Source organism: Anomaloglossus baeobatrachus, chromosome 9 (assembly GCF_048569485.1).
Source record: "Anomaloglossus baeobatrachus isolate aAnoBae1 chromosome 9, aAnoBae1.hap1, whole genome shotgun sequence".
Classification (NCBI taxonomy): domain Eukaryota; kingdom Metazoa; phylum Chordata; class Amphibia; order Anura; family Aromobatidae; genus Anomaloglossus; species Anomaloglossus baeobatrachus.
Window position 1 is genome coordinate 21,757,414 of NC_134361.1, and position 16,627 is coordinate 21,774,040.

General features: G+C 49.0%; 1 protein-coding gene across 1 annotated transcript in view; it reads right to left on the reverse strand.

Annotated features, from left to right (window-relative positions):
• Positions 1 to 1,185: 1,185 nt before the first annotated feature.
• The window catches only part of LOC142250917 (uncharacterized), a 41,525-nt gene continuing 26,083 nt past the window's right edge, over positions 1,186 to 16,627 (reverse strand). The window contains exons 9-11 of the mRNA XM_075323247.1: positions 6,941 to 7,039; positions 5,502 to 5,597; positions 1,186 to 5,189 (exon numbers count right to left, since the gene is read on the reverse strand). Of these exons, the coding sequence (XP_075179362.1) occupies positions 4,210 to 5,189; positions 5,502 to 5,597; positions 6,941 to 7,039 (1,175 nt within the window). The 3' untranslated portion in view covers positions 1,186 to 4,209. The remainder of the gene's footprint in view (positions 5,190 to 5,501; positions 5,598 to 6,940; positions 7,040 to 16,627) is intronic.

A 16,627-nucleotide genomic window follows, 5' to 3' on the forward strand; every position in this document is an offset into this window, starting at 1 on the left:
TGGAAACCGAAACTAGGCCTCAGGCGAAGCCGGGGCCTAGAGTAAAACATGCGGCCGGCGTGCAGGCACCATCGGCGCGGTTCTCCAGTGAAAACTGGAGAACCGGCCGGAAATGTTAACACCAAACATAAAACACACTCCCCCAATAAATAAACATAAAGGACCCCTGGAAAGACCACTTTCTGTGGTAATAACGTCTCATATACTTAGCTTGAGACGCAGGTTGCCAGGTTCCTGGGGGATGATAGCTCCGTCCAACAGGGTCCTGCAAAAGGGCTGCGGATGGAGACCGGTCTCCTGCAAAGCAGTGAGAACCGTGTTGGCTCCCACTTCAAGCCAGAGCCCCAGCATGGGATGGTGAAGGAGCGCGGCATGAAAGGGATACAGCCCTGAAATCAACCTTAACAGCACCGCCCAGTGGGGTGAGAAGGGACATGCCGGGAGTCCAGACTGGACCCGCTTTTCTTCCAAATCTTTGTCCAAAAGGAAAAATCAAAAATCAAAATCAGAGAATGCATTGTGTGTGACCTCCTGAAACACAAAGCATTAAACTGGCTAGGACTGGCTAGCAGGGGGTGTATATGCTAGGAGGGAGGAGCTACACGTTTTGAGTGTAGTAACTTTGTGTGTCCTCCGGAGGCAGTAGCTATACACCCATGGTCTGGGTCTCCCATAGGAACGATAAAGAAATGAAATAGAATGAATGAAAGCACTACTGCGTCTTCTTTTGTTTGGCACGGTCACCCAATCAGGCGCCGCTGTAGTGATCACCAATCGGAATAGAGGGGCGTGAAAAAAGGCAACGCATAGGCGCTGTAGCGATCACCAATCGGAACAGAGGGGCGTGAAAAGAGGCAATGCAAAACATGTCTAGGGGTAAACACCACGCCTCTATCAAGGTCTGAGTCGTTGCATAGAGACGCGTGTGACACCGCACAACGACCGTCGAGGTCGCTATGATCGCTGCTCCGTCGCTGCTTTAAATTACATGTTTGACAGCTTACTAACGATCATCTAAGGTCGCTGTTACGTCACAGGAAATGGTGAAGTAACAGCGACGTCGTTGTCGTTGTGTGTGAACCCAGATTTAGAGAGGGGTCTTCATTATTTTTACCACACAGTGATAACGTCGCACATTTCATATGATACAGGTATTAGAAGAAATGATCCTCTGTGGCACATATGTACATCTTATACTTTTATTTGTAAGAGGTCAGGGGTCTCAGGCTCTGTTTGCTACAGACACAAACCTGATATTTTACGCATTTTTTACAAATCGTTAAGCTTCAATGCAAAATTGTACAGTACTGAGCGTCATATTTACAACTTCCTAATAATTCACTTTCAGAAAATAGGAGTTTGTAGATATCATTTATTCTATAAATCAGGTTTTGTCTTAATCTTGTCCCAGAACGAGATGGTTCTACAAATGTCCGACGCGCCATCTAGAGGCTGGAAGCGGAGATGTCCCGACCAGGAAGAAGTTACACATTTTAAAAAAAATCAAAAAACATTTAAAACCATCTAAAACAAACTACTATTAGTGACTAGTAGACGAGAGCGACCTTATATTTTAAGATCAGCCGTGTAAAAGGCTCTAATGCTTTATGTGCTGTATACACAATGGAAATATGGCCCCAAATATCCCCTCCCAGGGAGTAATCTCATTTTTGGTGCAGAATTATTAGGCAAATGAGTATTTTGATCACATGATACTTTTTATACACGTCGTCCTACTCCAAGCTGTATAGGCTGAGAGCCAAGTACCAATGAAGTAAATCCGGTGATGTGCATTTTGTAATGAGGAGGGGTGCGGTGTAATGACATCAACACCCTATATAAAGGGTGCGATATTTTTAGGCAACTTCCTTTCCTTTGGCAAAATGGATCAGAAGAGAGATTTGACGGGCTCTGAAAAGTCCAAAATTGTGCAATGTCTTGCAGAGGGATGCAGCAGTCTTGAAATTGCCAAACTTTTGAAGCGTGATCACTGAACAATCAAGCGTTTCATGGCAAATAGCCAACAGGGTCGCAAGAAGCGTGCTGGGCAAAAAAGGCGCAAAATAACTGCCCATGAATGGAGGAAAATCAAGCGTGAAGCTGCCAAGATGCCATTTGCCACCAGTTTGGCCATATTTCAGAGCTGCAACGTTACTGGAGTATCAAAAAGCACAAGGTGTGCCATACTCAGGGACATGGCCAAGGTAAGGAAGGCGGAAAACCACCACCTCTGAACAAGAAACATAAGATAAAACCTCAAGACTGGGCCAAGAAATACCTGAAGACTGATTTTTCAAAGGTTTTATGGACTGATGAAATGAGAGTGACTCTTGATGGGCCAGAGGCTGGATCAGTAAAGGGCAGAGAGCTCCACTCCGACTCAGACGCCAGCAAGGTGGAGGTGGGCACTGGTATGGGCTGGGATCATCAAAGATCAACTTGTGGGACCTTTTCTGGTTGAGGATGGAGTGAAGCTCAACTCCCAGACCTACTGCCAGTTTCTGGATGACAACTTCTTCAAGCAGTGGTACAGGAAGAAGTCGATATCGTTCAAGAAAACACATGATTTTCATGCAGGACAATGCTCCATCACATGCATCCAACTACTCCACAGCGTGGCTGGCCAGTAAAGGTCTAAAAGATGAAAAAATAATGACATGGCCCCCTTGTTCACCTGATCTGAACCCCATAGAGAACCTGTGGTCCCTCATAAAATGTGAGATCCACAGGGAGGGAAAACAGTCCACCTCTCGGAGCAGTGTCTGGAGGCTGTGGTGGCTGCTGCACGCAATGTTGATGATCGTAAACAGATCAAGCAACTGACAGAATCTATGGATGGTCGGCTGCTGAGTGTCATCAGAAAGAAAGGGGGCTATATTGGTCACTCATTATTTTGGGTTTTGTTTTTGCATGTCAGAAATGTTTCTTTCTAAATTTTGTGCAGTTATATTGGTTTACCTGGTGAAAATAAACAAGTGAGATGGGAATACATTTGGTTTTTATTAAGTTGCCTAATAATTCTGCACAGTAATAGTTACCTGCACAAACAGAATCTTCCTAAGATAGCCAAATCTAAAAAAAACCCCACTGCAACTGCCAAAAATATTAAGCTTTGATATTTATGAGTCTTTTGGGTTGATTGAGAACATAGTTGTTGATCAATAATAAAAAAAATCCTTTAAAATACAACTTGCCTAATAATTCTGCACACGGTGTATATTGGATCTGCTTCATACAGCCGGATAGTGGAAGATACCAGACTAACGACGTGGGATTTCATCGGATTCTCCGCACACTTTATTTTACTTTGTGCGGAAATTTGAAAACTGAAAATCTAACTGCAACGTCCTCGCTACAAGACAATGCCAACAAAAATAATAAAAAAAAAAATAAAAAATTGCAATATTGGTCAATACACTAATATTATTACTTACATCAATTTTAGCCATAGCTACCAACACGCAATGATGCAAATTTCTTAATTCCTTTTACCTTTTGACTACATGCACCGGAGCCTCCACGTTCCCCGGCTGCATCCACCTCTATGGGGCCCTTATTCTGCCTCCTGCACCATTAGATTTACATATATTTCATTAATTTTGCAAACTTTAGCAGCTCTGACATGAGATTACTTATAATTCATGTATTACAGCAGTTGTTACGATTTACACAACATTATTAAATACAGCACCGACAGTGCGACATGACGAGCCGCCCATGTTTGCCGGCAATATATCCATTCTACAGAATATAAAGGGAAAGAAATTAACTCATTTTTTCAGTTCCAATTCTGTTTTCTTTAAAATAAAAAAAATAAAGTAATAATAATGATAAAAAAAACGGAATATATGAGCAATGTCCGATGATTATATGACGAGAATGGCATAAAAAGCGCAATGACATGATGGTCACGTAGAGCTGTGACGTTTCAGGCGGACGTCCTATGGGGCATCAACTGACGATTTAGACAAGGCTTAATGAAGAAATGTCACCTTCCCCCAGCTCCGCTGTGTCACCTTCCGGTCGCTTCCTCTTATACTGGAAGTGTCACCAGATCAGGTGTTTTTTTTTTTTAATCAGTAACGCGTTTCTACATATTTTAAAAGTCCAATATACAATTAACATCCGCTCATTTACAACACGCCGACGTCCGGGATGCACCAGCCGACGTCCGGGATGCACCAGCCGACGTCCGGGTGCATTGGTGTCTCATAAAACAATGTATGTTGGTAAGGAGCTCTCGTTGCTTGGCGCACACTGTGCGAAGTATTGCTCTCTTCTGTGGGTCTCCTTGTGTCGGTTCATATCGGACTGATGGGTGAAACACTTCCCGCACTCCGAGCAGTCGTACGGCTTCTCGCCAGAATGAGTCTTTACGTGACGATTGAGAGCCGAAGTCTGACGGAAGCACCTGCCGCATTCGGGACATGGAAACGGACGCTCTCCAGTATGGACCCTGAGGTGCCTGATGAGGCAGCCGTTGTACAGGAAGCCTTTCCCACACTGCGGGCAGACGTGCGGACGCACCATCTTGTGCGCTCGCACGTGTCGGTCGCAAGAGGCCTTGGAGTTGAACAGCTTTTCGCACTCGGTGCAGGGGAACAGCACTTCCCCGGCGTGGAGCCGCAGATGCATCTCAAAATTGAGTTGCTTGGCGAAAGCTTTGCCGCATTCGTGACACTTCAGGGGTTTCTCCCTTATGTGCGTTATATGGTGTCTGTCGAGACTCGCCTTGGTGTAATACGACTTCCCGCAATCGGAGCAGATCCAGGGGCTTCCCCCCTTGTGCCCCTTCATGTGAAATTCCAGATCCGAGAGCGAGGTGAAGCACATTGAACACTCGGAGCAAACCTGGATCTTCTCTTCTATCTCATCCATCAGGTGGCCCCCCATGGCCATGTCACCAGGATGGGCCCCAAACTTGGAGGCCTGACCATTAGGCAGCCCCAGGCTTTCAAGAAACCCGGAGGCAATGGGGGAAGACTGCTGCGGTGCAGACGAGCTCAGCACATTCACCACAGGTTTCTTCTCGGTAACTTTAGGCTCACTCTTTACGGGGTTCCCTCCAGGGTTGTTCTGGTTCTCGTTGCTGACCTTCATGCTCTTCACAAACCAGACACTGACCGGTTCCTTCTGACTTTGAGCATTTTTACTCTGCATTGGGGTGATGACATCCTGAATGATCCAGTCTGCAAAAGAGAAACGTACAAAAAGTTTATACATCGGTAATCACTAAAGGGGGATTCCGACTGCATGCATTCCCATATTTACAGGTAAGCAGGGCCGAGGACGTCATCAATACCGACACCTGCTGGGGTGAGAACCCTCCTGTCAGGAAACAGGGGTGAATCCCAGAGCTAGGCCCTGCATCTATCAGACATTTGTCACGAGATACCCCTTTAACAATACATGACAGGTTTATGGCGCACACATCAGTAATGCCAGATCCCCGCTCAGCCCGCCCCCAGCAGCGGCCACCGAACGTGCGGAGTAGTCAGTACCTGCAGGGTTTTTCTCGGCTTTAGGCGCCTGTTGCACGTTTTCATAGCAGGCTTCATCTTCATCATCATCGATATTGATTATAATAGACGCAGATTCTGCAATATAAAATATTAATGATAGGAAGTCCTGGAAACCCAAAACTGAGGTCAAAAAGTCCAATTACCATTATATGCAATGAAAAATCTGCCTGTATACATCATCTGTGTAAAAACAAACAAAAAAAAATAGTAATCTTGCAATTTTTACATTGGCCATTGGGTCTTTTAGACTCTTACTTCTGGTCCTAGCAGGAGTTTCCTTATCATCAGAGGCAGGAATACATTGGTTGAAAACGCCAGTATGTATATGTTTTAACACAGGATATACCAATCACAATAATTGATGTCACAGCTCACCTCCTCCAACTACTGTACAATGACTAGGTGATGTCACAACTCACCTCCTCCTCCTGTACAATGACTAGGTGATGTCACAGCTCACCTCCTCCTCCTGTACAATGACTAGGTGATGTCACAGCTCACCTTCTCCCCCTCCTGTACAACGACTAATAACACCAATATATACAACATATAACACAGGATCCACCATTCACAACAGGTGATGTCACAGCTCACCTCATCCTCCTGTATAATGGCAGATAACACCTCCATATACAGTTGATAACACAGGACCCACTATTCACATAAGGTTCTCTAACAGCTCACCTCCTCCCGAACTTGTGCATTGATTAGGTGATGTCACAGCTTCCCTCCTGTACAATGACTAATAACACCTCTATATACAGCAGATAACACAGGATCCACCATTCACAATAGGTGATGCCACAGCTCACCTCCTCCTCCTGTACAATGTCTGATAACACCTCTATATACAGTCGAGAAAACGGGACCCACCATACACTAGAGATATCACAGCTCACCTCCTCCACTGCTGATCACACCTCTATATACAGCAGATAACATACGATCCACCATTCACAAGAGGTAATATCACAGCTCACCTCCTCCTCCTGTAAAATGACTGATCACACCTCTATATACAGTCAATAACACAGGATCCACCATTCACAATAGGTGCTGTAACAGCTCACCTCCTCCCCTCCTGTACCTTTGCACACGCTCATTAGATACATTGGTATGACAGAGAGCATTGGGGTTGGTTTATCGCTGCAAAATACAAGCGAATTTGCTAAATGATTTAGAGTCTAAACTAGCCCCAGTGACCCGTGTGAAGAATGCAATTGTACTAATTTTCAAGAAATACTGTGATACGCAAAAAAAGAAACAATAAAAACTGCCAAAAGTAAAAAAAAAAATAAAAAAAATATATATTTAACACAAAAACCTCATTTATAAAATATTTCCATTTTCTACGACACGCCTTTTAATGAAATATATTACGGAGCACTGAGGTGAGCGGCTGTGCACAGGTAACAAACCTTCCTCCGGTGACTTGCTGTGCGGTAAAGGGTTAATCTTAGATTCCGGTTCTTGCTTTATGGGTGAAGAATCAGGAATCACATAAACGTCTGCGGATCCTAAAGAAGAAAAAGTGAAGGAGATGGTACAAGTGTGATGACCTCCTACAGAAAGCGTCACTGATAATATCCTGCAGCAGCCGCACCGTGCACCGCTCTACAGGGCCGGGGACCAGCGGTGGCACCGGACTGCAACAACAGGGTGACTCCATGAGAAGCCATGGGGGAAAATTAACCCTTCCTATGGAGGGTCTGCAGTGATCGTCCAGTGTCTTTAAATTATCGATCCACTATAAGTCATAGATCATGTAAAATTTGATTTTACTCTCCCATACTCTGCGGCTTTAAGGGGAGGGGCCTTTATCTGATGGCCACACCTCCTTCCCCATAATTGGCCAACCGCAATACCAAATATGGTAGGAAAAAGGATGGCACCTCCTGTCAGTGTGTCAACAAGATATTGGGGTGCACTTTAGGTTCCAAAGCCATAAAGTGAAAAGTAGACAAGGCACTCCCAAAATGCTTTGCATGAAGATTTATTTATGTGCTTTATAACGTTTTCGGTCCTATTTGGACCTTCATCAGTAGCACTATACAGAAAAAAAATAAACATAATATTTTTACAATAAGAAAAATAAAAATTGATATCCAAACAAAGAGAAAACATACAGACAATATTTACAAAATTTCATATATGCATCTGGTATACATGATTCACAATATTAAAATTCATATTGGAAAGATATGAAAGAAAATAACAAGGGAAAAAGAAAAAAGGGGAAGAAAAAAATGCAGAAAGGAACTAGAAAAAGAAGGATGACGAGGCAGAGGGCAGAGATCAAGGGAATCTCAAATGAAGGAGATAAAAAATAGAGCAAAGAGAAGGAGGGGAAAAGGAGAGGGAATTCAATTCATGTATTGCATTGGAAAGCAGGGAAAAAAAGGGTTAATATAAAAGGAAAGAAAGATTGGAGAAAGGGGAAACAAAGGTAGTGTAGGAGCACATGTGAAAAGACATAGGGGGTGTATATGATAGTGGAATGGAGGTCACAACTGAATTGTAATGTTATTATGTAGGGAAGTGTTGGAGATATAGGTTGCAATGTGTGTAGGAAGAAGGGAATTTTGTTTACTTACCGTAAATTCCTTTTCTTCTAGCTCCTATTGGGAGACCCAGACAATTGGGTGTATAGCTTCTGCCTCCGGAGGCCACACAAAGTATTACACTTTAAAAAGTGTAACCCCTCCCCTCTGCTATACACCCTCCCGTGGATCACGGGCTCCTCAGTTTTGGTGCAAAAGCAGGAAGGAGAAAACTTATAAATTGGTCTAGGGTAAATTCAATCCGAAGGATGTTCGGAGAACTGAAACCATGAACCCAGAACAATTCAACATGAACAACATGTGTACACAAAAGAACAACAGCCCGAAGGGAACAGGGGCGGGTGCTGGGTCTCCCAATAGGAGCTAGAAGAAAAGGAATTTACGGTAAGTAAACAAAATTCCCTTCTTCTTTGTCGCTCCATTGGGAGACCCAGACAATTGGGACGTCCAAAAGCAGTCCCTGGGTGGGTAAAAGAATACCTCGATAAAAAGAGCCGAAAAACGGCCCCCTCTTACAGGTGGGCAACTGCCGCCTGAAGGACTCGCCTACCTAGACTAGCGTCTGCCGAAGCATAGGTATGCACTTGATAGTGTTTCGTGAAAGTGTGCAGACTAGACCACGTAGCTGCCTAACACACCTGCTGAGCCGTAGCCTGGTGCCGCAATGCCCAGGACGCACCCACGGCTCTGGTAGAATGGGCTTTCAGCCCCAAAGGAAGCGGAAGCCCAGAAGAACGGTAGGCTTCAAGAATCGGTTCCTTGATCCACCGAGCCAAGGTTGACTTGGAAGCCTGCGACCCCTTACGCTGGCCAGCGACAAGGACAAAGAGCGCATCTGAACGACGCAGGGGCGCCGTGCGAGACACGTAGTGTCGGAGTGCTCTCACTAGATCTAAGGAGTGCAAATCCTTTTCACATTGGTGAATTGGATTAGGGCAAAATGAAGGTAAGGAGATATCCTGATTGAGATGAAAAGGAGATACCACCTTAGGGAGAAATTCCGGAACAGGACGCAGAACCACCTTATCCTGGTGAAAAACCAGTAAGGGGGCTTTGCATGACAGCGCTGCCAGCTCCGACACTCTACGGAGCGATGTAACTGCCACTAGAAAGGCCACCTTCTGCGAAAGAGGTGATAAAGAGACATCCCGCAGCGGCTCGAAAGGTGGTTTCTGAAGAGCCGTTAGCACCCTGTTAAGGTCCCAGGGTTCCAGCGGACGCTTGTAAGGTGGGACTATGTGGCAAACTCCCTGCAGGAACGTGCGGACCTGCGGAGGCCTTGCTAGACGCTTTTGAAAAAATATGGATAGCGCCGATACTTGTCCCTTGAGAGAGCCGAGAGACAATCCCTTGTCCATTCCGGATTGAAGGAATGAAAGAAAAGTGGGTAAGGCAAAAGGCCAGGGAGTAAAACCCTTATCAGAGCACCAGGATAAGAAGATCCTCCAAGACCTGTGATAGATCTTGGCGGACGTTGGTTTCCTGGCCTGTCTCATGGTGGCAATGACATCCTGAGATAACCCTGAAGACGCTAGGAGCCAGGACTCAATGGCCACACAGTCAGGTTGAGGGCCACAGAATTCAGATGGAAAAATGGCCCTTGTGACAGCAAGTCTGGGCGGTCTGGGAGCGCCCACGGTTGACCCACCGTGAGATGCCACAGATCCGGGTACCATGACCACCTCGGCCAATCTGGGGCGACGAGAATGGCGCGACGACAATCGGACCTGATTTTGCGCAGCACTCTGGGCAGCATCGCCAGAGGAGGAAATACATAAGGCAGTCGAAACTGCGACCAATCCTGAACTAATGCGTCCGCCGCCAGAGCTCTGTGATCTTGAGACCGGGCCATGAATGCCGGGACTTTGTTGTTGTGCCGTGACGCCATGAGATCGACGTCCGGCGTTCCCCAGCGGCGACAGATCTATCGAAACACGTCTGGGTGAAGAGACCATTCCCCCGCGTCCATGCCCTGACGACTGAGAAAATCTGCTTCCCAGTTTTCTACGCCCGGGATGTGAACTGCGGAGATGGTGGAAGCTGTGGCTTCCACCCACTGCAGAATCCGTCGGACTTCCTGGAAGGCTTGACTACTGCGAGTGCCGCCTTGGTGGTTGATGTATGCGACGGCAGTGGCGTTGTCCGACTGGATCCGGATCTGCCTGCCCTCCAGCCACCGATGAAAGGCCAATAGGGCTAGATACACTGCCCTTATCTCCAGAATATTGATCTGAAGGGATGACTCTATCGGAGTCCAGGTTCCCTGAGCCCTGTGGTGGAGAAAAACCGCCCCCCACCCTGATAGGCTCGCGTCCGTGGTGACCACAGCCCAGGTTGGGGGTAGGAAGGATTTTCCCTGCGACAGAGAGTTGGGAAGGAGCCACCACTGAAGAGACGTCTTGGTTGCAAGGGAAAGAGAGACGTTCCTGTCGAGGGAAGTCGACCTCCTGTCCCATTTGCGGAGAATGTCCCACTGGAGTGGCCGCAGATGGAATTGCGCGAAGGGCACTGCCTCCATCGCTGCCACCATCTTCCCCAGGAAGTGCATGAGGCGCCTCAAGGTGTGTGACTGACCCCGAAGAAGAGATTGCACCCCTGCCTGCAGCGAAAGCTGTTTGTCCAGCGGTAGCATGACTACCGCTGACTGAGTATGAAACTCCATCCCAAGGTACGTCAGTGATTGGGTCGGTGTCAACTTGGATTTTGGGAAGTTGATGATCCACCCGAACTGCTGGAGAGTCGCCAGAGCAACGGAAAGACTGTTTTGACACGCCATCTGAGAGGGTGCCCTGACCAGAAGATCGTCTAAGTAGGGAATCACCGAGTGGCCCTGAGAGTGTAGGACCGCCACAACAGATGCCATGACCTTGGTGAACACCAGTGGGGCTGTCGCCAGGCCGAAAGGCAATGCCACGAACTGAAGGTGTTCGTCCCCGATGGCGAAACGCAAAAAGCGTTGATGTTCGGATGCGATCGGCACATGGAGATAAGCATCCTTGATGTCGATCGATGCTAGGAAGTCTCCTTGTGACATCGAAGTGATGACCGAGCGGAGAGATTCTATCCGAAACCGTCTGGTGCTCACATGTCTGTTGAGCAGTTTGAGGTCCAGAACGGGACGGAACGAGCCGTCCTTCTTTGGCACCACAAACAAGTTGGAGTAAAAGCCGCGACCATGTTCCTGGGGGGGGAAACAGGGATCACAACTCCTTCTGTCTTCAGAGCGTTCACCGCCTGAAAAAGTGCATCGGCTCGCTCGGGGGGCGGAGAGGTTCTGAAGAAACGAGTCGGGGGACGAGAGCTGAACTCTATCCTGTAACCGTGAGACAGAATGTCTCTCACCCATCGGTCTTGAACATGTGGCCACCAGGCGTCGCAAAAGCGGGAGAGCCTGCCACCGACCGAGGATGCGGTTCGGGGATGCCGAGAGTCATGAAGAGGCCGCCTTGGAGGCATTGCCTCCGGCGGGTTTTTGGGGGCGTGACTTCGCCCGCCACACATAGGAGTTCCTCTGGCCTTTCTCCGGCCTGCTGGACGAAGAGGATTGAGGCTTGGCGGAGGGACGAAAGGACCGAAACCTCGATTGTATTTTCCGTTGCTGAGGTCTCTTCGGTTTGGACTGGGGTAAGGAGGAGTCCTTTCCCTTGGATTCCTTAATAATCTCATCCAATCGTTCGCCAAACAAGCGGTCGCCAGCAAACGGCAAACCGGTTAAGAACCTCTTGGAAGCCGAGTCTGCCTTCCATTCGCGCAGCCACATGGCCCTGCGGACTGATACACAGAGTTAGCGGATGCCACCGCTGTACGGCTAGCAGAGTCTAGAACTGCGTTCATGGCGTAGGAAGAAAAGGCTGACGCCTGAGAAGTCAAAGACGCAACCTGCGGAGCAGAATTACATGTGACCGCATTAATCTCAGCCAGACAAGCTGAGATAGCTTGGAGTGCCCACACGGCTGCAAAAGCCGGGGCAAAAGACGCGCCCGTGGCTTCATAGATGGATTTCACCAGGAGCTCTATCTGCCTGTCAGTGGCATCCTTTAGCGATGAGCCATCTGTAACCGATACCACAGATCTAGCCGCCAATCTAGAGACTGGGGGATCCACCTTGGGACATTGAGCCCAACCCTTAACTACGTCAGAGGGGAAGGGGTAACGTGTGTCAGTAAGGCGCTTAGTAAAGCGCTTGTCCGGAACCGCTCTGGGCTTCTGGACAGCATCTCTGAAGTTAGAGTGATCGAAAAACGCACTCAGTGTACGTTTGGGGAACCGAAACTGGTGTTTCTCCTGCTGAGAAGTCGACTCCTCTACAGGTGGCGGCGGGGGAGATATATCTAACACCTGGTTGATGGACGAGATAAGGTCATTTACTATGGCGTCCCCTTCAGGTGTATCAAGATTGAGAGCAACGTCAGGGTCAGAGCCCTGAGCTGCGACGTCCGCCTCGTCCTCTAGAGAGTCCTCAAGCTGGGAACCCGAGCAGCGTGAAGAAGTCGGGGAAGATTCCCAGCGGGCCCGCTTAGCCGGTCTGGGACTGTGGTCCGGGCAGGAGTCCTCCACCTGAGACCTAGGGCCCCCCCTGGGAACGCGTTGCGGCGCGGACAGAGAGGGGCCTGGAGGCGACGATCCAACAGGGCCCGGGGCCTGTGTAAGGACCGGTCTGGACTGCAAAGCTTCAAGCAGCTTGACAGACCATTTGTCCATAGACTGAGCCATGGATTGTGAGAGTGACTCAGAGAGTTTTTCAGCAAAAACGGCAAACTCTGTCCCTGCCGCCTGGACAGGGAGAGCAGGGGGGTCTGCCTGAGCCGAGGGGCCCCCTAGTGACCGAGGCTCCGGCTGAGCAAGCAAAACAGGGGTTGAGCATTGCTCACAGTGAGGGTAGGTGGAACCCGCAGGTAACTTAGCCGCACAAGAGGTACAGGTGGCAAAATAACCCTGTGCCTTGGCACCCTTGCTCCTTGTGGACGACATGCTGTTGTCTCCTAGGAGAGTGATCACTGAGGGTATATGGGAAAGGGTATACAGCCCGACCGAACAGAAATATATAAATATATAGTATCTATTCCGGCACCCTAAGGGGACCAGCACCGGGTGAACGGTGTGGCTTACCGACCGCTAAAAAGCGGAGCGTGTGTCCTCCAGATTCCCTGCCTTAGGTCTCCCAGTGTTGCAGAGCTCTTTCCTGGAAATCCTCCACCGGCAGAATGCCAAAAAAAAAAAAAAAAAAAAAAAAAATGGCTGCTGGAGCTCTCTGGGGAGGAGTGGGGCCGGTTGCGGCGCTAGAAAAGTGCGGGAATCTGGAGTACCCACAGTGATCAGTGAGGGGGGAGGAAACATACAGGATGCTCCGGCCCTCACATCCGACGTCAGGTCGGCAGTCCCGCCCTTTCCCCTGATAGACAGGCCCGGGGGCGGGAGTTTTGCTACTAGGCCGCAATTGAAGCCGGGTACTAAATTTAAGACCGCGGCCGACAAGCAGGCGCGGTCGGCGCGGAAGTCCGCCGGCCGTCACAAATAAGCAGCTGCTGCAGCGTCCGGGATGAAGGCGCTCCATGCACATCCCCCATGGGGACACAGAGTACCTTAGTGATGCAGGGCCCGGTCCCTGAGGATAAACAGACTCCTGTCCGACAGATTCCCACAGGGGCTGCGGAGGGAGCACGGTCCCAGTGAATGGATGACCGCTCAGGATCCCACTTCTCCCAGAGCCGCTAAGGGATGGTGAAGGAGACGGCATGAGGCTCCGGCCTTTGTACCCGCAATGGGTACCTCAACCTTAACAGCACCGCCGACGTAGTGGGGTGAGAAGGGAACATGCCGGGGGCTCACTTTTCTTCCAACCGATTAACTAAAATGAGAATGCATGAGTGGATGTGTGCCTCCTTCCACACAAAGCATAAAACTGAGGAGCCCGTGATGCACGGGAGGGTGTATAGGCAGAGGGGAGGGGTTACACTTTTTAAAGTGTAATACTTTGTGTGGCCTCCGGAGGCAGAAGCTATACACCCAATTGTCTGGGTCTCCCAATGGAGCGACAAAGAAAGATTCAGTATTCTATACTATAATGAACGTGAATGGGCAACAAGATGTGCATATTGCTGTTTGAAAGGATAGGTTGTAATGTGTATAATGTAATGTAATCATCTATGTGTTTGTAGCGACAAAGGTGTGTGTATAATGTAATGTAATAGTCTATGCATTTGTAGCGACAAAGGTATGTAAGAGAGGTAAGGAACAGGGATGTGGCAGAAAAAAGTGGAAGACCAGCGGATAAGTAGAGAAAAAGGAGTGAAAAAGAAAGAGTGGAGGAAAAAAAAGAGAATTTTGTTACTTACCGTAAATTCTTTTTCTTATAGTTCCGTCATGGGAGACCCAGACCATGGGTGTATAGCTACTGCCTCCGGAGGACACACAAAGTTACTACACTCAAAACGTGTAGCTCCTCCCTCCTAGCATATACACCCCCTGCTAGCCAGACCTAGCCAGTTTAGTGCAAAAGCTGAAGGAGGACATCCACCCACAAGAAGAGACAGAGGAAAATCCGGAAGAACCGGGATCTCTGTCTACAACAATAACAGCAGGTGAAGACACACGGAACAAGAAACCTGCCAACAGGCAATAGGGAGGGTGCTGGGTCTCCCATGACGGAACTATAAGAAAAAGAATTTACGGTAAGTAACAAAATTCTCTTTTTCTTTATCGTTCCTATGGGAGACCCAGACCATGGGACGTCCTAAAGCAGTCCATGGGTGGGAATAAACAGACAACTGAGAAGCAGGAAAACCCAACTTCACAAATGGGCGACAGACGCCTGAAAGATGCGTCAGGCCAAGCCCGCGTCTGCCAAGGCAAGAGCATGCCTTGGATAGAGCTTCGAAAAAGTACGCAGACTAATTCGAGCTGCAGTCTGACAGACCTACTGAGCCGTAGCCTGGTGCTTGAAAGCCCAAAAGGCACGGACCGGTCTGATCAAATGTGCTCTGATCCCCGGCGGGGAAGGCACTTGAGTACCTTGTAGGCCTCGGAAATGGCCGACCTAAGCCAACGAACCAGGGTCGGCTTAGATACCGAGACCGCTACGCTGACTAGCAGTCAGTACCAGAGAGAGAGGTGCACCGCCTAATAACGGCGGTGCGAGACACATAGATCCGGGGCGCCCGCACCAGATCCAGGAGATACAACGCTTCCTCAAAGCGATGAACAGGAGCCGGACAAAAGGAAGGCAGGAAAATTGCCCCGGATAAGGTGGAAGCAGTAACCACCTTAGGGAAAAAAGTCCGGAGTCGGACGGAGACCACCTTGTCTTGATGCAAAAGACCAAAGAAGGGGGTGACTCAGAGAGTGCAGCCAGAACTCCCTGGCGGGAAATTATAGCCACTAGAAAGACTATTTTCTGTGAAAGATAAAACAAAGAAACCTCCCTAAGAGGCGCAGAGGGGGGTTTCCGGGAACCGGGAGGACCGGATGAAGGTCCCAGGGTTCCATAGGCCGCCGGAAAGGCGGAATGATGTGAGACGCGCCCTTAAAGGAGCGCACCGGAGCCAGCCGGACGATACGCCGCTGGCACATACTGACAGAGCCGAGACCTGTCCCTTAATGAGGGATAGTCCTAGCTGTAGACCGGACTGTGGAAGGGACAGGAGGGTCGGCAAGGCTAAAAAGGTCCAAGGACACCTTGGAGCTCGAGTCATAGCGGAGATGACTTCAGGAAGGATACCAGAAGTCGCCAAGATCCAGGACTCAATAGCTACGCCGTCAATCTGAGAATCCAGAATTCTAACGGAAAAAACGGACCTTTGAGAAAAGGTCTGGACGGTCCGGAAGATGCCATGGCAACCCAACGGACAGAAGGAGCAGGTCAGGATACCAAGCCTGCCTGGGGCAGTCTGGAGTAAGAGAATGACCCGACGGCCCCCTCTTTTTTTTTGTTTACTGATCTTGCGCAGGACTCTGGGCAAGAGGTAGAGGCGAAGCTGGATCAAACATGAACCAGTGTGTCTACTGCAAAACCTGAGGATTGTGGACCACGGTTGGACAGCTGAAATAGTCTGCCTTGCAGTTTTGACATCTAGGATGTGGGCTGCGGATACGGTGGACTAGGAGTCCCTTGTCCACTGAAGAATGTTGAGGCGCCAAGATTGCCAGGCGGCTGAGTGTCCCGCCCTGGAAGTTGACGTAGGAAAACGCTGTCACGTTATCCGACTGAACTCGAATGTGCCTAGCCGCCAACAGATGGTGAAGGCTTAGAGAGCTAGAATACAGCTCTGATTTCCAGCCCATTGATCTAGAGGGCTGATTCGGACAGAGTCCAAGCGCCCTGCGCTCCGCGGTGGAGATATACTGCTCCCAAGGCGGAAAGACCAGCACCGTGGTGAGGATCACCCGGGACGGGGCCAGGAAGGAGCGTCCCTGAGACAGAGTGGCCGAAACCACCACTGCAAACAAGCCCCCGGTCAGTGGCAAAGCCACCACACCGTGGAAGGAGGGAGTTCGCGTGTACAGCGGAAAACATCCAGTCTCAGAGGACGCAGGCGGGCAAGGAAT